The 24,952-nt window shown below is 46.6% G+C and overlaps 1 protein-coding gene across 2 annotated transcripts in view; it reads right to left on the reverse strand.

The window, feature by feature from the left end:
* The window catches only part of DDR2 (discoidin domain receptor tyrosine kinase 2), an 86,887-nt gene that overhangs the window by 32,949 nt on the left and 28,986 nt on the right, over positions 1-24,952 (reverse strand). For both annotated transcript variants that reach the window (XM_006276163.4, XM_019486556.2), the window contains one exon: positions 8,468-8,591. In XM_006276163.4, the coding sequence (XP_006276225.1) occupies positions 8,468-8,552 (85 nt within the window). In that variant the 5' untranslated portion in view covers positions 8,553-8,591. The remainder of the gene's footprint in view (positions 1-8,467; positions 8,592-24,952) is intronic.

The following is a 24,952-nucleotide window of genomic DNA, read 5'->3' on the forward strand; positions in this document are numbered from 1 at the left end:
GCTCAGATACCACAGCCATGGGATGCAATAGGAATCAGCTCCATTAGTCAGACCTCCATTAGCACCCCTGGCTCTCTAGCCTCTTTCCCTCCCTCCCCCCTCACACAAGCCTGTCTGCCTCAGACTTAACCCAGAAGGCACTGGCTACAGGGAAGCTGAGAAAAGAATTTGATCTCTTGGCATATTCAGTTCTTGGTCCTTTGCCCAGAGTGCCAACAAGGGCTTGGCAAGGTTAGTGACTGTGTGATGTGGATGCTGCCTCCCACGCAAGAAGCTGGCAAGATGCCCACCAACTCACATGGACAACCAGATGGGAGCAATTTTTGGTCTCTGCAAGCCTGAGCCAGTCAAAATACCATCTTAGAAGTTAGTGGCTCTGAAACTACTTCCCTAAATCAGAACCAGTTTGGAACCACACACCTAGAAGAGAAGGATGCTTTCCCTCTGCAGGAGGGTGCATTTACAGACCTTTGTGTAGCTGCTTAGCAAGAGGAGGTCAGTCATAATGTATATTGTATGAGCTTGGTATGGGGACACCTAAACCAGAACAGAAGAGAGTTGCAAGTCTACATTCAGGGGTATTGGCAGAACTGTAGGAGAGGCAGAAACCTAGGACTGAGAAAGCAGCAGAGATTGGATTGGGCTTAAATAAAGCAACCACCCATCTCAATGTTCTTAGGACAGTCCCAAATTCTGTGGCTATGTACCAGTGTCCTGAATTTGGAAAAATGGTCCCAAATTGGCTGGTCCCTGCCAAAATGACATTGCCACAGTGCCAGGCAGTATCTTGCTGTGCCTGCTAAGAAACATCGCTAATTAGACTGTGGGACTAATCAGGACTGTGTTCCAGATCTTGTTTCCCAAAAGCTGGCTGTTTTGGGACTAAGTATTGGGTGTGAGGAACCCAAAATTAGAATTAAGCAAGAACCATGGGCTGGAACTATAGGATATCAGCAGACCTGTGCAAGCCTGAGCATCAGCCAAAGCTAGAACAGGAGCAGGAGGGAGGCTGTGGATTCAGAGTGAGACCTGTCTGATGGAAGTGCTCTTGTACACTGCCTCTGACCTTCCCCCCAGCTGTCATTCACTCACTGTGGTGCCCACTCAGCACCTTCTCAATCTTTCAATTACCAAGCTGATGACAGGCTGAAAGCAATTGTTTGTTGGTAGAAAATTGAATGACATCACTGATCCTGCTTCAGCAAGACACCCATCAGTGCCCTAGGAATGGGGAAGGCACATCAAGACAGCACTGTATTGCAGCAAAAAGAATTGAGGCTGCTTCCTTCTCATCACTCCTTTTATAACCTATGATCTTTCAGGGCCATAGTGGGACTTTGTGCTCAACTCCCCAGTTTCTCTCCCACTCATGGAACAGAAAAGGACATCTTTCCTCCTCCAGAACTTTTCAATTGGCTCTTCTTCCTTTATGATCCTATATTCTAGGAATAAGAGTGACTTAGAGGGTCTTGCCCCTCCACTCAGGGTCAGCTATACCTCATTTGGAGTCAGGAAGGAATTTTATCCCATGGTTAAACGGACCACGGAGGGGTTTCCCTTCTTTTGTAGAAGAGGGTGTGACCCTCATCCTTAGATCTCTCAAATGTACTTTAACAACCTTTGCAACAGCAGAATTTTGGCCACCGTGGTCCCCGTGCTTTACCTGTGGCAGGCTAGGGTGTTATGTCTTGTGTTGAATAAGGGTAGACTGTGTAGTTTTGCTAAAAGATTAGATAATGGATTTGTACAGGATGGTTTGGAAAGGGATGATCGTGCCTCAGGCAGGGGATTAGGCCACTAGATAATCTCTGGAGGTCTCTTTCAGACCTACTTCTCTATGATTCTTGGACTCAGCAGGGCTATTCATCCAGCAGTAGTAAATGTCTCCTAGCTTGTACACTGCAGCCCAACCACAGTCTTCATGGCTGCCAACTGGGCTGGTCACTTTCTCACCCCAATTATAGGGAGCTCTGGCAACTTTACAAGGAGGACCAGAAGTAGATAAAAACTTTCAAGTGTGTGACCTATGGCATAGTACCAGTCCCTGCAGGTTAGAGACAAAGCAGGTAAGGTTTTGTTAGCCACAGTCAGTCTTGCTAGAGGTATGAGAATTATATTAGTATGACAGACCAACTATGCAAAACTTCAGGCAGATGCAAAAAGGGCTTGCATTGGAAAGAAGCCCTTCATATTTGATCAGTTCTCCATCTTCACACAACCTGAAATCATTCTTGTTTGGTTCCACAAGCGTGCCGTCTCACTCAGAAGCATGTTATACGTGTGACTGCTCTCCTAAAGGTGGTCATGGGAGCAGCGGAGGACCAAGATCTCAAAATGAAATTCTACTGGGACTTTACTGTTGTGAGAGGTGACAGTGAGTGAAAGGATGAGGATATTTGGTATTTATGGGGAAAAAAATCATATGCTAAGAATGAAAACAAAATTATTTACATTGTCCCAAATGTTTGTGCCATACATTTGTTGATGCTGTTGTTCAATACGGTGAAAGGGATAAAAGTGCCGTGTTGGAAATTGCTGTTATCTGTCTGATGTTCTAGATAACAGAACCCCCCTGATCCTGGGAAGTGTAAGCAGGGAAACAGCGGGCAGTAGTAGGATGGAGATATGACTTCTATATATGACACTAGTGAACACAGTGGATTGAAATTGTCAGCATGGCCCATCTTAGCCAGGGCTCTATCTTTGATCAAGGCTGGTACTGGATATTTCAGAGGAATGTGGAGGAAAAGTTGCAGCAGGCTGAGATAGGTTAATTATACTGATGTATACACATCCTTCTGACTCCACTGGGCAGAGGTTACCATAAGCTCTGAAGAGTGATGGGTTTAGAGCCCTTCTAAAACTCTGACATGCTCCCTGTTTACAAGCATACTGCTGGAGATTCTCATTATCCATAGTAGTCTCCATTCATCTTTTGGTTTCAATAATATTTTGTGGCTATGAGTTCTATAGGCTAAGTAGGCCTTGTGTGAAGAAGGACTTACTTCTGGGGGTTGCAGTCACTGCCTTTCAGTTTCATGGACAGATACTTTGTGCCTGTACCAAGAGAGGATCAAGAAGGGTACCTGATCTGCCCTTCCTGTGCTGCACATTATAATAGATACTATAACCAGAATCTGTGTTATTTATCTCCTCTCCAAAGTAAACAAACTTATTCATTTAAACTTCTTCTCATCTAAGTTTTTCCAGTCTCTGAATCATTTTTTTCACCATGTCTTAGCCCAGTTTTATTCTGCCGTGTTGGTTTGAGATGGGAGTTCCCACTGTGGTTCACAAGGATAGGAGAGGCTGCAGCACTGTCTTTTGCAATGGCATCAAAGTAATTTTTCCATTTCATTTTCCAATCCATTGCTCATATATCCTAAGTTTTGTTTCCTCTTTGGAACAGAAGTTTTCAACAAGCTATCCACAAAGATGCCCAAGTGAGCTCTTTACTGGATACAGCATCCACTTTTGTTAGCCACACTTGGAAAAGGTTGTTGAAGAATAGCATGGTTAAGGAAGAGTTACGAGAAGAATCTGTGCTCTGAAAGGCATCTTTCATAGTGAAAGACAACAGAGGCTCTATTTATTTATCTTAGGGAACAGCAGCCTGAAAACTACTTGTTTTCTGTTCAGAAGTACCTAGATGGGAAGGCAATTTCAGAAAGCAGAGGGCTTGTCAATGTAGTGGACAAAAGCGGTATGGGATCCAATGGTTGGAAGCTGAAGTTGGCAAAGGTCAAACAGGAAAGAAGGTGCAAATTGTTAATGGTGAGGGAAACTGACAGGGTTGGGGGACTTCCCCCTCACTCCCAGGGTGGGATTTTCAAAAGCACCTTACTGAGTTATCACTTGGGTCTTTAAATCAAGATAGACTGCATCTTTTAAAAAGAGATCTCTAGTTTCCACCACTAATCTCCTGTGCCAGCAGCAGAAAACATTAGGGGAAGTTCTGTGGCCTGCATTAGGTAAGAAGCCTGGTTAAGTGCTCCTAGTGGGACTTGATAGTTTAAAATCTATGAAACCCTTCACTTCTGGGTCCTTGAGCTCAATCAAGCCAAAATACCCATTCCCGAAGGTTTATGTGTAATAATCCAAGGTATGGCAGTGGGCATGGGAATCATGGGTATGGCCTAATTCCTATTCCTATGGGGTTGGGTGCCCATAAAACCAGTAAGTTATTCCTCCCCCCTCCCTGCCCCCCACAATCCCTTGGTAGTATCAGGAGAGAAGGCAAAGACAAAAATGGCTGTTAGATAGCCATCACCCCTTGAGGTGAAGTGTGTTGGCAGGAGGTGTGGTAGGAAAAAGAGTGAAGGAGCTAGCTGGCAGCTGGCATGGCTCTTGTCTACGCTGTCCTTGTTGAGAGAATAAACAGGGGTTTCAGTCTCTCAGGGCTCTCTCTCCAGCCACTTTTTTTCCCCAGAGGTAAGTTCACTTTAGAAATCATCTCTTTGCTCTAATGGACTGTCATCCTGTACCACCTGCCCAAAAGAAACAAGAGACAAAAATCCACCAAGCAAATTGAGCATGTCACCTCCTGGAGCCAGCACCACAGCTTTCAATTAAAACCCTACCCTGCGCTCTGCAGCAGGTAGCACCTTCTGGCTTCCCACTCCACAGTTGGTTGGTTTCCTCCCACTTCCTTCCAGAGGCTGCATTTACTCTTCCATCCAGGAGTGGAAAAGTACCCACTGCCTAGGGCTGGTGGCTGTGGCTCGAGGCTTGCTGTGTCCCATGTGAAGCAGCCTGGTCCAGGAGCAGCAGCAGATACAGCCCAGCTTTCCAGGAGTTATTTTTTCATGCTTAGCTGCCAAGAGTGCTACTGAAAGAGTTGCTTGTTCGGAGATGTTTACTGTCTCACCACTGGCTCCAGCCCGCAAAGCTCCCTCCATAAACTGCCTCCAAGTAAACACATGTACACAAGCCAAAGGGAAGAGATGAGGATGTAGCAATAGGATTTAAAGCCAAAGCAGCCCCCAGATTCCTACAAGGTAGAGACAGTTGCCACTCTTAGCTTTAATAAAAGGCATGGCTAAAAAAAAACTACAAATCCCAGCATGCAGTGCTCCCTCTGGAGCTATGTGAATATTTACATTCCCAAAGCCTCCTGGAAGAAGAGGCCAAGCAAGGGGACTATGAACAGTCCCTGAAGCAGTTGCATCAGTTTTCACACTGATTTTCAGTCAGTGCACACAAAGCTAATGTGGTGGGATGGAGAGGGGAAAGCAACACGACCGTGTTTTGGGTGTATGAGTCAGTACTGACAGAGTAACTACTAAGGGATGTTTTGCAACATTGCCAACCCCTAGCATTCAAAAATCATGAGTCAGGCACCCAGAAATTCTGACATTTAATACTTGTGGGGTTCTTTTTATTTGGCTTTCTGGTTTCTGAGCCTTTAGGTAACCTTCAGGTCAGGTTTACAAGTTTTTCCCACAACACTGAGCACCAGAAATCTTTATTATTAACATAAACCTTGAAACTCACTATTAGGAGCACTGAAACGGACAGTGCTGTGGTATCAGCAGTCCTGCAATGGACTAGCTCCTCTTGCATTTAAGGCGACTATTAAAAAGTTTCAAGATTTCTGTTACAAGCTTTAAAAATGAAGGAAGACAGCAGCTATAAAACTTTGTTTCTATCATTTGCAAGATTTCTAATAGCACCTTTTAACACTTACATCTTCGATGTTTTTGGCCCCCTTCAATAGAGCACGGTAAGTTACAAAGTAGGTAGAAGGGTCTGGAATAGGGGTAGGCAACCCCTGGCATGGGTGCCAGAGCGTGCCATGCAAAGGCATTTTGCTTGGCACACGAGCCTCAGGGCAGAGGGTGGGGAAGGGGCTGGGACTGTGCTACCACAAGATGGATCGGGCCCCTTGCGGCTCCCCCACTGTCACGCCAACATCTTACAAGTTGAGGCTGCGGGTGTTTTTGGCACTCTGCCCAAAAACATTACTGACCCCTGGCCTGAAAGATACTTAACGCTTAACCAATATGAAGGTAACTGACATCTGTTATAATTGGGACTGGGTGCTGTTCAGTAAAGCAAATTATGCACTTGCTCAGTATGCTAAGTGAAATGCACTGAAGGCACTGCAATCCAAAAAATCTCAAGATAAGCACATTTCAGGCTGTCAGAAAGGTTATCTTTACTGGCCTCTGCAAGGTAGCAACCGCTGGAGTGAGATGTAAGCAGTAATTAACAGATGACGGCAGTGCTACATGGTTGGTTGATCTAGGAAGTGAAGGTGAATGCTGAATAGCAGAGGGAATTTTGCAAGGTATAATGTAAATACCTACACTGGAATTTATGCCCCAATGCACTCTCTACAGTCTAGCTTTGATGTCCACATGGGACTGAGGGACAGAGGACTTGGTTATCATTTCTCATCTAAAAGACAGCACCTCCAGCAACCCAACTGGTCCCTACCTGGACTAGTCAGTAAGAAGAGAAGAATTGGATAAATCAATAGTGCTGGTCACAGCAGTGCCTGAGCTATCCTTGGAGATTTTCCACCCAGTTGCTGACCAAGTCTGGATCTTGTTAAAGCAGTTATCTGCTCTGATATCACAACTTAAAGGGTATGGCTGCAAAACTCACCAGAAGTCTGAAACCAGCCCTCTTTTATGGGACCAGCTCAGCTGTTTGGACCCACTAAAAATGTCCAACTGGGCCAGACAAACCCAAGTTTGTATCAAACAGAAGTCTTCCTGTAAAAAAGGACCGGGTCCTGGGGAATCATTTTGATGGTTTGCAGAATCCACAGAGAAATTCTTCTTCATTGTTGGGACTGGCTCTTGAACATATCAAGAGCCAGAAAAAGCCTATTGTAAAACCCTGATTGAAACCAGTTCCTCTCATGAGCCCAGAGGGACTGGATTCTGATTCTGGGAAGGCCATCAGGAAAAGGGATTGAGCCTGTACTTTATTGATACTCTTTTCTTGCTTACATCAAAACTGTTTTAAAAAGCTTCAAATGACACCAGCTCTGACTAGGGGCCAAGCGTCTGTCAAAGTCTTTCATGAAGCAAGCCTTAGTCCAAAACCCCACCAGCCAAAAAAAGGCAGCTGGCACCAAGACAGAACAATAATAATAATAATCAGCCAGCCTATTTTTCCCTGCTCTCAACCTTAAATGAAAGCTGGACCAATTGGAACAAAACATATAAAGGCCTCTATTCAAAGGCTCAGGCTCCATGTGCCACAGCAGATAATCACAAAGTGAATATGTTCAGGGAGCACAGGCTCCTCTCTGGGTATGGACAGATCAAAACATCCACCAGGAATAAGTGTCCATGCTCAGGAGAGAACTGGGCTTCTATCGGGTCAGAAATGAGATGCACAGGCAGAGCTGTGGGAACACGCAAGGGTGGGTAAGCAGGGCGTGCTATGACCCAAGGTAAAAAGGCCCTGGCAGAGTCACATTGACATACAGGGGGCTACAAATAAGGAGCAAGGCATACAAGTAGAGCTATTGTAGGGACAATATTTGCCCAGAGATATGGTGCCTGACACAGCATGGCCAGCAGTAACAGAGTTCATCTGGCATCTCTAAACCAATTTTGGTGGATCACTCAAGATATGTCCCATTCATATCCACTTCCTCTAAAACATCTATTCCTGCCACTGTTAGAGACAGGATGATGGACTAGATGGACCATTAGGCTGATCCACTACAGCATTTCTTATGTTCTTACAACACTGGACTGGGTGTCAGGAGACCTGGTTTCTATTCCTGGCTCTGCCACTGGCTTGGTGGGTGACTTTTGGCAAGTCCCTTCACCTCCATCTGTAAAAGGAGCTAATAATAATAACTTCCACCGTACAGCTCTTTAAGATCCATTGATGGAAAAAGCAGGAGAATCATCACAGTGGAGCTAGAGATTAGGACTGAGGTGAATCCAGATGATGTCTCGTTGGCCATTGCCTTCAGCCCCTCCCTTTTAGATGCATGTTCTGAGCCTAGATAGCAAAGAGCTTTTGGCTATGCTCCCCCTTTGAAGATGGGTAGAAATGTTTGTTCCACTGAAGTGAATGAGAGCTTTGTCATTGCCTTCAATACATAGCTGGATTCTACCACGTGGATGTTTCGGGGTGGGGAGGGTTGGCACAGTTATAATATTTACAGGGAAAACACTCCAGTCCTAGAGGGTCAGGGACACGGTGCTGTGGGGAAATGGGGGAAAGCATCATCACTGTGGGAAAATAAAGGACGCTGGAAAGCAGCCTCTAGTAACCTGTCCAAACCCAGCTCCCCCTCCTAGACAGGTACAGGCACCACATTTCCTATAGATACTTTCATCTTCTCTGTGTTCGGAAAGTCTTTGAGTTCCTGGAAACAGGGTGACCCATGGAGAAAGAAAATGAATGAGCCTTGGCAGGACCACAATCAATTAAAATAACCTCAGGAGCAGCTGCTTTGCTGTTATAGCAAATGCCTGACTTCCCTCACTCTTACCTGGGTTGACCTGAGCTTTTGCAGCACTTGGGATGTGGATCAGCAGGAGAAGCAGCAGCAGGGGTGGTCTGGGGAGAGCGATCATCTCTGCAGGTTATTCTGGCACCAAAAAAGTCTACAGCAGCTAAACGGGGAGATACAAAGAGAGACAATAAATGAATGGGGCAGCAGCAGTGTGCTCGCATCATTGCTGACCTATGTGCCCACAGATCAAAGCCCTCATCTCCCAGCAGGTACAAATGCAAGATGCAAAGCTCAGACAGTCCAGATTTCCCCCACAGCTCAGGATGTTCTGACCCAAAGCATAGATCATACCTGGAAGCTCTGAGCCTAAGGGCCTACCCTCTAGGAACCATCTCCACTGCCCTGTCTGATGAGAGAACAGGCTAAGAGAGTCTAGCTAGAGACTATTGATGAGAGAACCGAGCCAAGCCAGCTGCCAGCCTGGCTTCTTGCTCCTGTACCCTGCACCAGGGCTGTTCTCCACTCTTTCTTCAGTCTTCCACAGAGCCCTGGCTATGATTACTTATAAACAGCAGAAGGAAGAGGAACTTGCTGCAAGGACATGGATATTTTCCTATCCATCTACTGAGTTTCCAGGACCTGCTCCCAACTTTGCTGCCATCTGGCCCCATAGGCATCCATCATTCATCTGATCAGTCTCTCTGCCTCTGTAAGTCACAAACCACCTTCCTTATCTGGCAAGATGGCCCTTTGCAGCAGACAATGAATCCTGCCATGGATATATTTATTCCTAGGACAGTGGAGGCAAATCTTTTCGGCAAACTTGCAAGATAAGCCCGACATCCTCCCCAAATGTCACTGATCCTCTTTCCCTGCATGATCTGTAGCTCTGCTTTTTGTTCTCTGCACTGTGCTTGCTCCCCAGTCTGTTGTTCTGCTTTCTGTTCCCTGCTCCCTCCTTGATCTGCCACATACCTCCCACAGAGGCTGCCTGTGCCACTTGTAGCACTCAGGCCCTGAGTTGGCCACCCCTGCTGTAGGAAACCTGGATTCATTTTATGAGACATTTAGTCCCTGAAAAAAATCCCAGCCAAGATTAATAATGAAATAAGAAATTACAAATGGATCCAAGAACGGTGACCTCCAGAGCAGGCTGAGACCCAGACCTGGAAGAGGTCCACAGTACCGTACTGAGACTACCGGTAATTTGTATTTACAGCTAGGAGGATATCTGGCTCCACCTAGTCCTTCTCCCAACACCAAGAGCTGAAGGAATCAGCTCTTGATAGCAACAGCTATGTCCAGCAGCAGCAAGGTAAGAGGACCCTTGTGGGCAGCTATGTGATGCATATGTTTCTTCTTGTGGCCACATCCAAGGAGGAAGAGAAGCCCAACCTGCCAGGCTCAATAAGGAAGTGTAAAACCTTTATCATTTCTCAGTGATTCTCCTCTCCAACAGCTGGCTTTTACTTTGCTCTACTTTGGCCCCTGCTGGATTTCATTAGCATCCAGCAAGCTTCTAGAACCAGAAATGATTAATGAGAGACCAGAAGGCTCTCCATACAAAAGGAGATATACGTCAGGAGAGCAGAGTAGAAGGTATGCTTAAGAAAGTAAGTCAGATTTCCCCAGGTATAACTGGAAATAATTAATAGACCTAAAGATGCAGGGCCCACCCCATGGACTGACAACTTGCCAGTCAGTCTGTAGGTTAAATAGCTATATCAGCTAACCCCAAGAGGGCAGCACCGACAAAGAGTGCCAAGACTGTATTATATAAACATTGTATTATGCCAGAGGCACGGATTTCTTAGGGTGATCTCTTTTATTGGACCTATTATGTAGTTGTGATAAAGTTAAGCAAGATTTCAAATCCTTTTCTTCATTGCCCCTTGTATAACTTCTGAACCATTATGGCCACAATGTCATTCTTATACTACCAAAACATTTTATTATAAATTGTCCAGATATGCAATTCAGCCATCAATAGATCAACCAGTCTGTCTTGAGCTTATATTTTAGCTTTAGATCTAAAGCTCACTCATAACTGTGATATGTTTAAGATCCTACCCTGTCAAAATGAAAGTTCTGCAAGTAACCTTAATGATCAGATGCCCAACAGAACATCATATGCCACAAACTAAACCAGCAAGGCTCTCCAAAACTAATTCTAACCACAGTTACACTGGCCATACCCAGGTATGAGAGCTTTAGCAGCCACTGCCAGGTTTAACAACTATACAAACCTCACAAAGGGAAAAAAGACACCATTTCCATTGAGGTGTAGAACTACTTCCATTTATACCAGCTATGCCATCAACAATGAGATGCGGTACTAAGGCCACCTGAACCAATATGTAATATAGCTACACCATCTGCATTGAGCGGTAGTACTACACCACCTGTACCAATATGTAAGAGCTACACCATTGGCATCAGGTGTAGCCCTAACATGATTGGTGCCAAGGTGTAATCGCCTGGTCATGCAATCATACATACAAGAGGAGCAGCAGAACCTAAGCTCAGGCCAGCAGGACACCTGCTCTGTTTCTTTGAGGACACTCCCAGCATTGGTGTCAGTGCTTGCAAACTGAGAGAAGCCCGAGGCCAAGCCACTCACTATCAGCCATAACAATGGCAGAAAGGGCTCCAGGGCCCACTCCTTGGAAGCATCTGAATGAGCTACCAGGGCTCTGGCATTACTAGTGTCAGCTGCAAGATCTGAGCACCAGTATGGTCAGGAGACAACAGTCATTATGCCATCCTTCATCCCTTTCTGGCACTAAGCCTTGATTGCATTGGATTTACATAACAGGAGCTGGCCAAGAGCTTAATGCTGACCTTCATGGCTCAACCCAGGGCACATGTGTGAGGAGCACAAGCATAGGTTGGCACCAGGGGGCCTGACAATTCTGGCAGGAAACATCACCCCCATTCCTGAGCAGGAACCCCGAGTTCACCTCCCCAGTACACTGGCAGCCAAGGTCCAAGAGAAGAGAGTAAATTGAGATTCCCACTCAGCCTTCTGTCCCAGTCCAGCAGGAACTTAACCCAGGTGATAGAGGTGTGGGGCTTTTTTGATGAATGAGCTCTCTAAGGATTTATCTACCTCATCCCTAAGCTCCCACAATCATGACTGGATGTTAGACCCACAGTTCCCCTTTGAGACAGGGGAGTGTTTGCAGAGAAGAAGCTGAGACCCTGGATGAAGTAAGCAATTTGCTTAAGGCCACACAGGCTTGAGGCAGGACTTGCACCCACAGTCACATCTTGATTCCTGCTTCAACACCCTGTCTACTATACCACTAACTGAAGTACACACATCTCAACTGATGAACCTTCCTGAAGGCAATAGGGAAGCCAGACAGTCCAGTGTCCTGAGACAGTCCAGGGCTGAGCTAGGGGTTGGACAGATGCTCACAGAGCTAAGCTTATAATAGGAAGCTGATGTACACAGCCCCCAGGACTGATGGGAGCAGTCTGGCCTTGGTGCTAGGTGCACCCGTCTCTCATCATACCCAAGAGCTGGCTTCCTGCACGCCCTCAAATTATGGTGCACAGCCTTGCAGTCACAAATAGCCTGGCAAAGGCATAAGTTTCTCACAATAAATCAAGGCATGAGCCCCCAGCACCAGGGAATGACCAGACAATACCAGAGCACAGTGTCCAGCCCAGGTCTAGGTCCAATCTCTACAGCAGTGCTGACCAAACCTTCTAACTCAGCACTTTATGAAAAGGAAATGATGACATGGTTTTGCCTTCTGTTGCTTCGCCAGATGGAAGAGACCCCATTCTACATAGCCGGCAAAAGAGAAAACCCAGGCAGACAGCCTTATAGGCATGTGAATACCAAACTTCTGAGCTTTGCAGTGTTAGATGATTCCTTAGTTGAGGGCTCACCAGTCTCTATGGTTTGTGAGACAGATCAGACCCAGCCCACAGACATGGAGCTGTGGTGGCAGGGGCTTCTCCTGTGCTGTGCTGTGGTGGGGAAAAAGTGGCAGTGGTGGTGGCAGTGTCCTGTTTTTGTCACCCTCCTACCTCTGATCTGAGCTGGGTTAGTTCAGCCTGCAGCCTGAAAAAGTTGCTAACTGCTGCTTTTGTTAATTTACAGAAACCAATCTCTTGCCATCACCCTGAATATTTTGCAAGGAAGGAATTCCCCTACCCCCAGAGCTGCTTTTTAGGAGTTTGGTTTCAGACCAGGATTTTCCTAAAAACTCTACTATTTCAATATTCAGCATTTTGTAAAATAGGGGATTATAAAGGAAATGTAACCCTGACTCAGAATATAGTGCTGTGAATTAGTAGCCTTGCAGTGCTGGACAGGTTTATTTATTTGATTTATATGCTGCCATTCCCAACAGAGGCTCAGGAAAACTTACAACAGGAGAACAGGTTAACTTATAAAATGGGTCTAAACAACACCCTAGCCTAGCTTTGCTTGCTAAACATCTGCCCAAATAGGAAGCTCACTTCCAAAAAAGATGCCCAGGCTTGGGTTGTGGTTGGTCTCAGGAGAGAGGGAATTCCAGGCTCTAGGGGTGACTGCTGGGAACAACTTCCCACAGGTTTTATGCCAAGCAGAGTTGGCACATTTATTGCCAGTCTTGGCCATTTTCAAGGGGCCTAGGCCAAGCAGCAGAAGTGTAGCGAAGCAGAAGGTACCCAAGCTGTGTCTGAGTGACCGTAAACTAAACCTTTGCAGATGTGACAGCTAGCTTAATCAACCATGCAAGGGAAGCCATCAACATATCTAATTAAACCAGTAATGAGATACAGTCTTTCAACTGCAGAGTGGAGGGCAAGAGAAGAAGGCTGTCCCTGAAGTATGTTATTGATGGAAGACTGGGTATGCTGGGGAGAACCTGTGACTATCTAAGCCAGGGGTGGGCAATTATTTTGGAAGGCCACTTCATGAGTCTGGCATTCTCTCACAGGCTACACCTCTCACTCCTTCTCTCTCACCCGCTCGACAGCCAGTCAGACACTCCCTGCAGCTGCAGCACACCCCGATCCACACCGTCCCAGCCCCATCTGCAGCTTACACCAGCTCCCACCCTTCGTGCTGCACAGGTGCCAGCATCAGCTGTGGACACTCTTGGCAAGTTCCCAGTGGGGATAGGAGTGACCGCCTGGGACCACAGCTGATGTGCTAATGTATCCCAGTCCTCACCCAAAACCTGCCGGCCACATCCACAGCCCACCCACCACTACTTCCGGCGTGCAGGGTAGTAGCTAGTGTAAGCCCTGGATGGGGTCAGAACGTGCCCATCCGCTGGCAGGACGCAGCAGTCAGAGCTGCCAGCTCCCCACAGGCCAGATCCCATGACTTTGTAGCCACTCACCTGTGGGCCAGACACAATCAGTTGGTGGGTCAGATACAGCCTGTGGGTTGTATTTTGCCCACCCTGATCTAAACTGACATGTTTATGAATTGGTGCCTATGATCGCAGGACAGTGGACTTGACCAAAAGTCCTTTCCAATCTTATGTCCTGTGAATATTCCTGAACCCCCAAGATGCAGCAGGCAGGGAAAGCACCTGCTGATAGACTGACTCGGTATTTCAGAAGTAATGTCACCATGGGTGGAACCTGCTGAGGTTTGAATAGAGAGGGGCAAACCAGTTTTGAGAAAATTGCAGCCAAGTCTTATTCCTTCTGCCACCTCCTCAATCACATGCATGGCTTGGAAGGTTCATAGGATAGTGGATGAAAGGAGGAGACAGAGTGCCTGTGCTGAGCTCTGTTTACTGACTGGCTGCGTCATCTTGTATAAATGAACTAAGACTGCATTTTCAAACAGCTGTGCCAACACTGGAGCTGAACCCTCCCTCAACCAACCAGCAAATTCATCTCACCTCATCTGCTCCCTGCCATTGCAGTGGGCTTAAATGTGGGTGGCACCTCTGTCTGACTGTGGCATGCTGTGACTACATCTCCAGTGAACTGTAATGCTGCATTTTGACTAAATTATGAGGCTCAGTAAACAAGTAACGGGGTGAAATTTAATGGCTTGTGATGTACAAGAGGCCTTATTAGATGATCTCATGGTCCCGCCTGAGTTTGGATGAAGCTATTAAATTAACTTGCACATGCCAAAGAGCTAATGAATAGTTCCTGTGCATCCAAATACCTCTTCTGCATGTGCATGCTCTATTTTTACTGGCACAGATTAGCTGCAGATGTTTGAAAGGTTTGCCTTTAACTTACATGTAGCTGCTAATACTTAGGGCTAACAACAAGTGCTTCCCAATCTTAAAAGGCCGTTTGTGGCTGCAAAATCCTTGTAGATCTTACACAGCAGGTGCAATGGGTTCACAAAATTCCACTGTGGTTCTTAGAGCCAGTTTTGTAGGTACAGAAGTCTACACAGCGCTCTTCAAAGCTCTGGGAGGAAAATCCTTATTGATGGACTCTTCTGCTTACTGGGCTTGATAAACAGGAGTGAATGGCCCAGGTGCCAACTAGTCCTTTCTCCCTCCTCATCACAAGCACTCAGGTCAGTCATGACTAGCCAAATCCCAATTAGGACTCAAATCAACTCTGTGGCTGCAGTTTGCTGGCAAATTCTGTAAGCCAGCTCCTTGGCTCTACTGATAAATTTCTACTCACATAGACACTACTCTGCTGGAAAAGCATTGGGATGTAACCAGGACACACAAAAAGAGATTCTGGTAGTGTTTCATTGTGAGTATCTTGGGCACATGCCTGGAGATACTCTGCCTCTGCCCCACCTCCAGGGACACTTGCTGTTGTCCATTATATAGGCCATGGTCCAGAGCAAGGGTGTGCAAAATACAGCCCGTGGGCCAGATCCGGCCCACCACCTGATTGTCTCTGACTTGTGGGTGCCTGGCTGAGAACTTCTGGGATCCAGCCCGTCAGCAGCCAGCAGCTCCAGCTCTGGCCACTGTGTGATGCCAGGCAGGTGGGGCTGTTTCCACTACACAGGGCAGGTGGGTGGGACTGCTTCCGCCCAGTGCTGATGCCACAGCATCAGCTGTGGACCCAGGCAGACACCCTGATCCCCACCCAGGACCTACCAGCCGTGTCCACAGCTAAGGCCAGCACCCACCCTGGGCTGCTTCTGGTGCACCAGGCAGGGGTGGCATAAGCTGTGGACATGGGCGGCAGGTTCCGGGTTGAGGTGGGATCAGGACGTGCTATAGCTCTGGGCATGGTGGGGGTTGGAGTGTGCTGCAGCTCCGGGCAGGTAGAGGATTGAGGGGAGAGAGAAAGAGAAGTGTGGCCCTCAAGAGGACACCAAAACTCATTAAGTGGCCCTCCAGCCAAAATAATTGCCCGCCGCTGGCCCACAGCAAAGCCCCCCCTATCACTATCCTCTCTCACCTTCCCTAGGAATTCCTCCCATCACTACCATCCAGACCTCACAAAGGGGCTGGATTTCACAGGATGTGCTACAATTTGGCTGAATCCAACTGCCTGTTCTGGCATACTAAAAAGGCAGGCAAAGTTAAGTAGACACATGTGAGACTCCCCTACCAAATACCTGTAACAGGGGGAAAGTACTCCAGGGTGGGAGTCAGGAGGCCATGAGTCTAATATTGACTTTAAGAGACTGCTTTTGACATTCACATGAACATCAAACCTATTATTACTGCCTTAGGCCCTTGTTCCCCAACCATAGAAGGTGCCTGCTAACAGAGAGGTTGCAGAAGGTTTTTCTGCCGGCACTGACCATAGGACCCAAATCTAATATATGAGGGACAGGTGTCATCTGACTGAGACATGTAGCTTGGTTATTCTGTCTTTAACCACACCCATTGTAGCACTACGTCTAGAACCCGGACATCCTTATCTCCAGTGCTCTCCAGCTACCTGGCACACATCAACATGCATACCGGCTAGGTATATGTCAAGTCCTTTTCTAAGGACTGGTCTGCAAAAAATGATAACAATTATTCCTGAGGCTTAATGCCAAGTGTTATGTCTTGGGGATTCGAAAAGCTAGAGTTCATACCCCACAAGTGACCTGTGGTAAGGGAGCACTTTGTGGTCATTTATGACACACTGTGGTTTTCCTCTTTAAGAAACTGATTCATGTAATTCCCACATTGAAAAAGCATCCTTTAAAAACTAGTTTTAAAGGTAAAAGGCATTATAATTTGCAAGCTGCTGCAGTGTGCACCCTAACACCAGGGGCCTGCTTGTGTATTTATATAGGGGTTATGGACTGGTGGGTTTGAAGATAAAAAGGCCTGTTACACTCCCCATGGGTTTCACAATGACCTTCCGCCCCCCTCATCTGTGATCTCTGGTGATTGGTGGAGAAGGTCCATTACAATCCCAGTAGGGATTACCCTGACCAATCACTACCATCAATAGAGGTTTCCTGACCAATTATGTCCCTCACTAGGGATTCCCCACCACTGATTACCTTCTGCAGTAGGTATTATCTTGTAATAGGTCTTCAATCCCCAGCAGGTCATCAATACCCCAGTAATCACCACTGGCATCACAATGTCCCATCTTTCCTCAAGAAGCTTATTTGACACTCCCCCTCCTGGAAATTCTTTCACACATACAATGCTTCTTCAGGTATATAGGGAGTAAAAAGAAGGTGCAGGGTAACATAGGACCCCTACAGGATAAACTATGCCAATTAGTGACAGATAGTGGGGCAAGGCTGAGCTCTTCAATGAGTTTTTTGCCTCCGTACTCTTGAACACGGATCAGGATAAATCTGGTCAGGTCCCAGAGGACTGGAAAAGGGCCAATGTGGTCCCTATTTTCAAGAAGGGAAGGAAGGAGGATCCAGGTAACTATAGACCGGTTAGTCTTACCTCTATCCTCGGGAAAACCTTTGAAAAAATTATTAAAGATCACATTTGTGGGAGTCCAGCGGGAAAAACAATGCTGACGGGCAACCAGCATGGATTCATAGCAGGTAGATCCTGCCTGACTAACCTTGTTTCTTTTTATGACCAGATCACAGAATGTGTAGACGCAGGAGTTGAGGTAGATGTCATTTACTTAGATTTTAAAAGTCTTCGATATGGTATCTCATCCTATTCTGGCAGATAAACTGAGTGGCTGTGACATAGATGATTACACGGTTAGGTGGGTGGCAAATTGGCTAGGGGTTACAGCCCAAGAGTGGTGGGTCAGTATTGACCTGGAAACATGTGGGCAGTGGAGTCCCACAGGGCTCGGTCCTTGGACCTGTGCCATTCAGTGTCTTCATCAGTGAGCTCGATGAGGGCGTGGAAAGCCTTCTGTCCAAATTTGCAGATGATACCAAATTATGGGGTAAAGGTAACACACTAGAGGGTAGGGAACAGGATCTGGACAGGATGGAAAAATGGGTGGAACAGAATAGGATGCAGTTCAATAAGGACAAGTGCAAGGTGCTGCACCTAGTGAGAAGGAATCACCAGCACACTTACAGGCTGGGGATGACCTTCTCAGCAGCATAGTGGTGGAAAGGAATCTTGGAGTCATAGTTGACACCAAGTGAACATGAGTCGTCAGTGTGACGAAGTGATCAGTAAAGTTAACCACACTTTATCATGTGTTAGCAGGTGCATGACAAACAGGTCCAGGGAGGTTATACTTCCCCTCTATGTGGCCTTGGTCAGGCCGCAGTTGGAGTACTGCATCCAGTTTTGAGCGCCACACTTCAAGAGGGATGTGGACAATCTCATCGGGGGGGACAGCAGGAAATAGGGAATATGATGTTTACCAGGGCGCCCATTGGGTTAACTAGAAACAATGGCCACAAACTGAAGGAGAGCAAATTTAGACTGGATATCAGGAAAAAATTCTTTACAGTGGGGGTAGCCAAAATATGGAATATGCTTCCAAGAAGGGTGGTGCTGTCCCCTTCCTTGGAGGTATTTAAGAGGAGATTGGACAAACTCCTGTCTGGGATCATCTGACCCCAGCATTCTTTCCTGCCCAGGGCAGGGAGTCAGACTCGATGATCTAATAGGTCCCCTTCCAGCCCTAAAATCTATTAAATCTATGAAGCCTTGAGAGTGTTCAGAGGAGGGCCACTCATATGGTTAGGGGCCTGCAGGCAAAGTCCTACGAGGAGCAATTGAGGGCCCTGGATCTCTTCAGCCTCCACAAGAGAAGGCTGAGAGGCGATCTTGTGGCTGCCTACAAATTAACTGGGGGGAGGGAGGGAGGCAGCAAGGAATAGGAGATGCTCTGTTTACCAGGGGACCCCTTGGAGTAACTAGGGACAATGGCCACAAACTGACGGACAGCAGATTTTGATTAGACATCAGGAAGAACTTCTTCACAGTAAGGGTTGCCAGAATCTGGAACGGGCTTCCAAGACAGCTGGTGCTCTCCCCTACCTTGGGGGTCTTTAAGAAGAGGCTAGACATGCACCTAGCTGGGTGGTCTGATCCCAGTGCTCTTTCCTGCCCAGGGCAGGGGGGTAGACTCGATGATCTGCTGATGTCCCTCCCGACCCAAACATCTATGAATCTATGAATGCTTGTGCAGTCTCCAGAGCATACATTCCTTGAGTCCAATAAGTAGTCAAGCTGGTGTGAAGGGGTTTGGTGTTGGTTATCATCTGCCCAGCAAAGAATGGATTGGATGTTGCAGTGAGATCCTATAAGATTACCACCACCATCATGTTAATGCAACGTCACTCACCATTGAAAATAGCCTGACCTCAGGTATAGCAAACACATATGTGGGGTGTTCAAACACCCTGTTTCATTCTCAGCTGAAGATAGGGAGATAGTGGCACTGAACATAGTTATCACCTGGGGGCTGTGAGAAGCTTGACCCTGAGTAGTCTCTGGTCTTGCAGAGATCTGATCTAATGAGGTTTCCACTGGACCTCTATATTGAACTGCCTTGTGGGTCCCAATAGGCAGTGGCTCAACACAACGAGCCTAGGTTATGTTAAAAATAGCTATGTGGATTTTCTCTCCCAAATTGTCCTTTAGTAAGCTGAAGAAACCCCTTCTCATCCTTTTCTTGCCTCTTTCCTGACAGTCTTGGAGCCCCAGTTCTTGAAATTACATCTCTGACTCAGATGGTTAATCCAGAACTGAGTCTCTCCTGCACGGTGCTATTGCCATGTTCACCACTCCTTTTTTCTTGCAGTGAGTTGGCAGTTATTCCTATGGCTAAATTATAGGAACATGAAGTGATGCCATCATGGGGTATACCAATATCACATCTCCAGTTTTAAGGGGGTGTCTGGGTCATAGGCAGTCAGTCCAAGAGGTGTATGCTAGGTCAGTGGTTACCAGAGAGTAAGCCAAGGTCAAGCTGGGTATCAGTTCAGGATATCAAGATGAAGATCAAGATGAGGTTGTAGACAGGGCAAGCATCTGATCCAGGCTGGGAGGTCCAAGACAGGAACTGAAACAATCAGGACTAGGCAGGAAGGTCCAGGCCAGAGGTTCAGAACACGGGGTAAGGTATAAGAGTTCAAAGCAGGCCAGAAGCCACCAAGGTGGTCTGTTGCCCAGACAGCTCTCTGCTTGAGAGATGGTTCAGCCGGGTTGTCTGATTACTTCCAGCTGGGATCAGGGCCTGGATCAGCCCTAGCTGGGCCTTGGCTCATTACACTAGTGTATCCATGGAGGAACACTCCCAAGAACACTTCACCCACCCACTTACATGCACCAAACCTGGAAATGCAGCAGTCTCCCACTGTTGCTTTGGAGACCTCCATCTCTGGTGTGCATAAGAGTGGCCACAGAGGGTACCCACAAAGCAGCTTCACTGTTGCATTTCAGACGTGGTGTATAAAAGTTGGGCAAAGCAGGATGGACACAGACTAGACAGACTGGTACCCAGAGATTCCAAGGCCAGCAGAGAACATCACAACACAACTGTTTCAAGCCATTTGATACAGGCTACCATATTCATAAAACCTTAAGATGCCTTTCAGTTAAAACTCCCCCAAATTTTCTGACTCTCAGTTTAAACAAACAAACAAAAGCCCTATTTTTACAAAGCTACAACCTCTAGGCTCCATATAAGAGCTGTTTACTGTATTTTTTTAGCATGTCTTTAGGATGCAAGCCACTTTTACAAGGAATATTTTTTTTTTTAAAAACTGCCTGCTATCTGAAGGAATACAGTCTATCAATATTGTATAAGCATGTGGGGTTTTTTTAGTTAAAATTTGGCACAGTTCACACACACCTTGCAGAAACCCATGGTTATCTTTTACCAATCACATTTCATCAAACCATCAATCAAACACATTGGACAAGACCTATGTCCCCTAAACCCCTCTAGATCAGCATTAATTCTTGTTCCAGCCAGTGATTCCTTGCTGAATGAGTCCTGTACCAGCTGTTCCACGACTTTTTCCTGGAATCACTTTCAGACTGACAGGACTCTCATTACCTGGTTCATTTCATTTGCCTTTTATAAATACTGACACCATCTCAGATTTTTTCCAGTGCTCTGGAATCTCCCTGGTATTCTAAGATTCCTTTAAAATGAGCATCCGCCGACCAGAGACCTCCTTAGCCAACCCTTTAAAAAAAAAAAGTCTGAGTACAAGTTATCCAGACGTGATGATTTGAAAATGTGTTACATGAGGAGATTCTGTAACATCCTTCCTAGTTACTGTGAAAATGAAAACTATTTCCTCTTAATTATATGATATGGCAATATCAGTCTCTTCTTTCCAAAGACAGGACAGAAACATTCATTCATTCATTTCTTAAATTCTAATTTATAAATACTTGCTGTCAACATCCCATTGGGTATATATAATCTTTTCCTTTCTTACTGATCCTTTCACTGGGCTTAGTCAAGTACATTGCAGGTTTGGGGCATCTAGAAGGCATTCTTAAAAAAATCCCCAGGTATATATTTTTTCTTCCTTCTAGGTCCATTCGATTCCCAAATTGGCAAACTGACCATTTAAAAAATACCAAGCCTGTTTCAGAGGAAAGAGGGTCTTGTGGCCATGTCACTTAGGCTGCATTCACAACATCTGTGCTTGGTTCCCGAGATAAGTCACTTAACCTCTCCGTACCTTAGTACAATGAGAACAATCCTTCCTTCTCCCATCTTAGGTGCATTTCTTCTATGTAGATTTCCAGCTGTCTGGGACAGGAACTGGTTCAGGTTATGTATTTGTACAGCACCTGACACCAAGGGGGCAGGAGGGTGTTATCTCAGGTGTGCCATGTAGACACTACCAGAATCCAAATTACAATAATAAATAACATTGCTGACACTTTGACAGATGGCAGATGGTGGGGTCTGGCAGGGCAGTTTTCTGCCTGGAGTAGAAATTGGTGACATGGATCCAGCTATTCTCTAGTGTGATTTGTTTATTCATACAGGCTACATATTCCCTGTGTCCTGGGAGGGACATGGAAACATGCTGCTCATAGCAACTCTTCCATTACAGGGGGAGCAGTGCTTCCTTAAACTTACATCCCTCTCCAGGACTTGTATACATCTCAGCCCCATCCAGCTGGTGAAGAACACGCTGTTCCACTTTGCCTCCCACAGTCCCTGCACTTTACTCCAGGGGTACATCCGGTAGAAGACTCCACCCCACCCCATCCACGGACTGCCTGGTTTATATAAAAGCTGGCCTGGCTGTTAACTCTTCTGCCCCATTTTAAGCAGCTGCTTTGCAGTGCAAAGGAAGCTCAGAAAGGCCAATAAATGCCTTTATCAGGAAGGATACTCCAGTAGGAAAAATGCATTATATCTTTAAATGAGACACAGCTATCCTGCAATGACTTACTACAATACAGAAAGAAAATTCCCAGTGATTGCACTCCCCTGGCTGTCATATACCATCCCACACTAGACCCTATAAGAAAGATCATCAAACAATTAAAGCCTGTAGTCAATAAAGATCAGACCTTGAGGGAACTATTCCTTACTCCCGGCCTTCAAGCAACCCTAAAGCTGGCCCAGCTCATCATCAGAAGCAAACTCCCCTCTAATCAACAGACTCCAAATGGGATGCAACCCTCCCTCAACAATAAAGGCAAAACTTGTCAGCTCATCTCCAGGGCCACAATAGTCATCGTTTCTCATGTGGCAGACTTACTGGAACAGCTCGTTATGCTGGGCTCGGACAGTCCTCATCATGATTGGCAGGGCCTGTCCACCAACCAAGGGAAAGGCAGGGAAGGGCTCACCCTGCCCTTGCCCAGGCAAAGTGGGAAAACACCCTCTGGACTTGGTTCGAGACCCTGCTCTGCCAGGTCCGACCGAACCCTGGGGGCGGAGCCTCCGAGGTGAATAAAAGGAGCTGCATGCTCTGCACGAGTCAGATGTGCCAAGGGACAAAACGGAGCAGAGCTAGGAAGAGCTGCCCAGCGGGGCGGTTCCTGTTGCCCCTAAAGAGCTCCAGAAGACTGCCCAGGGTGGCAGGGGAGCAGAGGTCGGCTCTGGCTCCAATACACGGTGCACAGAGCAGCATTCCAGGATTTGGTGTAGCTAGCGCTACATGGAGCCAGACCCTGGGAGCAAGGGGCTCAGGTCTGTGACCTCTGGCAAGTGGCCAGGGCCTCAGTGCACAGGGATGGTCCACAGCAGAACCCAGAGCCTGGGAGCTGATAGCAGCGGCACAGGGCCAGGGTGCAGGACCGATCTCACTGCAGGAAGGGTCGCAGAGTGAACTGAGCCACAGCATTGCACAAAGCAGCCTGGGCCTCCAACCCCAGTGAGAGGGCAGTAGCTTCCAGGAGCAAGTGACTGCTCGGGGCCACTAGCAGGCAGGTGGCTGGGATGGAGCTGGAGCCTGAAAGGCTTCATGGTGAGGAGCAGTTCGGGTGGAAGAGCACTGATCCCCCTTTATGGCCCTGGAGTCATGTGTTAATTGGGCAAGGGTTTCACACGGGAGGAGATCCCTTGGAAGGTGGGGTGGGGAACTGTGGAAGGGCTCCTGAAGGATAAGGGTCCTGGCCATGCCCCGGAGGGTGGGGAGATATGGGGAGCCAGCCCTTTTTCCTGTTTTCAGGAGCTGGTCCCGGGTTCTTTTCCCCTAGAGAAGAGTCTAGTAATCGTAGTGATATTGACACTGTGAAGGAGGGTATGCCCTAGGGCTGTGCGAGGCTTCGGACGGTGCTTCAGATCCAGAGAAGCTTCAGATGCTTCAATGTCCGAAGCAGCATGTCTGGATCGAAGCTCTGGCTTCATTAGGTTTTCTGAAGCAGTTTGGAGCTTCCGAAGCACTTCGAAAAAGCTTTGGAGCTGCTTTGGAGATCCAGCCATAGCGTATAATGGGGAATCAATGAAATATCTATAACTTTGTTGTTTTTTGTCTGATTTGGATGAAACATGCAGGGGTGGTAGCCCCTGCTGAGAGCATGAAGCCTGCCAGACAAAAACCAACAAAGGTATAGATATTTCATTGATTCCCCACTATATATACCCTATGGCCAGATCTCTGAAGCAGCGCCAAAGCTTCGGAGCCACTTTGGCCAGATCAAAGTGGGAAACCAATCCGGAGCTCCGGATCGGATCCCTGGCATCCGAAGCGGCCGGAACTGAAGCTGGATCGAATAGATGCTTACTCGCACGGGCCTAATGTGCACCTTATATTTTGTATTCAGCGCCTTATATTTTGTCATTAATAACCATTTGTTGTTTATATACATATACTCATCCAGATATATGACAAATATCTTGTTGAAACCTCCTCCTCCTCCTCACTGCCCCCCACATTGACACCTCCCTCTGATTGCCAGTATTTATCTGGGTGTGTCTAAGTGTGTTTGCTGATTACCTGAATTCACCTGTATTTACCTGTTCCAGATTTCTTATTTACCTGTGTGGGTTCAAGGCTCATCAGAGCAATCCCCCAGAAGTCAATTATAGATGTATAGCAATTTATATATGTCTAAATAAAGTGTTGAATATATATATATAGAGAGAGAGAGAGAGAGTTATTAACTTTATTTTTTTTCTTCCTGCACATTGTACTTATATTAATAAATTTGTACATAGTTAAATTTTATAACTGTCATGGCCTGGTTCTATAGGGACAGCGGGGAACTATAAGTGGTCTGCAGTTTTGCCTACAGCACACCTGTCAGCTAACAATCCCCCTTCAATCAGAGGCGGGAGTACTTATCTGATTACACCCTAGCTACACTCACAAAAATCTATAAGGATCCACAAATCCTACATATACACATCACAGATGTGGTACATCTTATCCAGTGTAACACATACCCCCATGGAAACTATGTGGGTGACAAGAGACAAGAATTATGCACCAGAACGTAGTCTCTCAGAAAAAAAATAGAGGACAAAGACACGTGAATATCAATAGGAGCACTTTTCACAGAACAACCACTCCCTCTCTGAGATCACAGTCCTCAAGCTCAGGGAATTTGCAAAACACCTCCAGTAGATAGGCCTGGAACAGAAATTCCTCTTTCTATTGGACAGTAACAAAATCTAGTCTTAATCTGGACAGTGGCTTTATGGTCCTTGACAAATACTGTCAACCATCTCTCTGCATTTCACAGGTAATAACCACCCCTTCTTGAATAGTTTGCTCTGCCACTAACTAGTGCCACTGCAGTT

The sequence above is a fragment of the Alligator mississippiensis genome, chromosome 5, assembly GCF_030867095.1.
Source record: "Alligator mississippiensis isolate rAllMis1 chromosome 5, rAllMis1, whole genome shotgun sequence".
NCBI lineage: Eukaryota > Metazoa > Chordata > Crocodylia > Alligatoridae > Alligator > Alligator mississippiensis.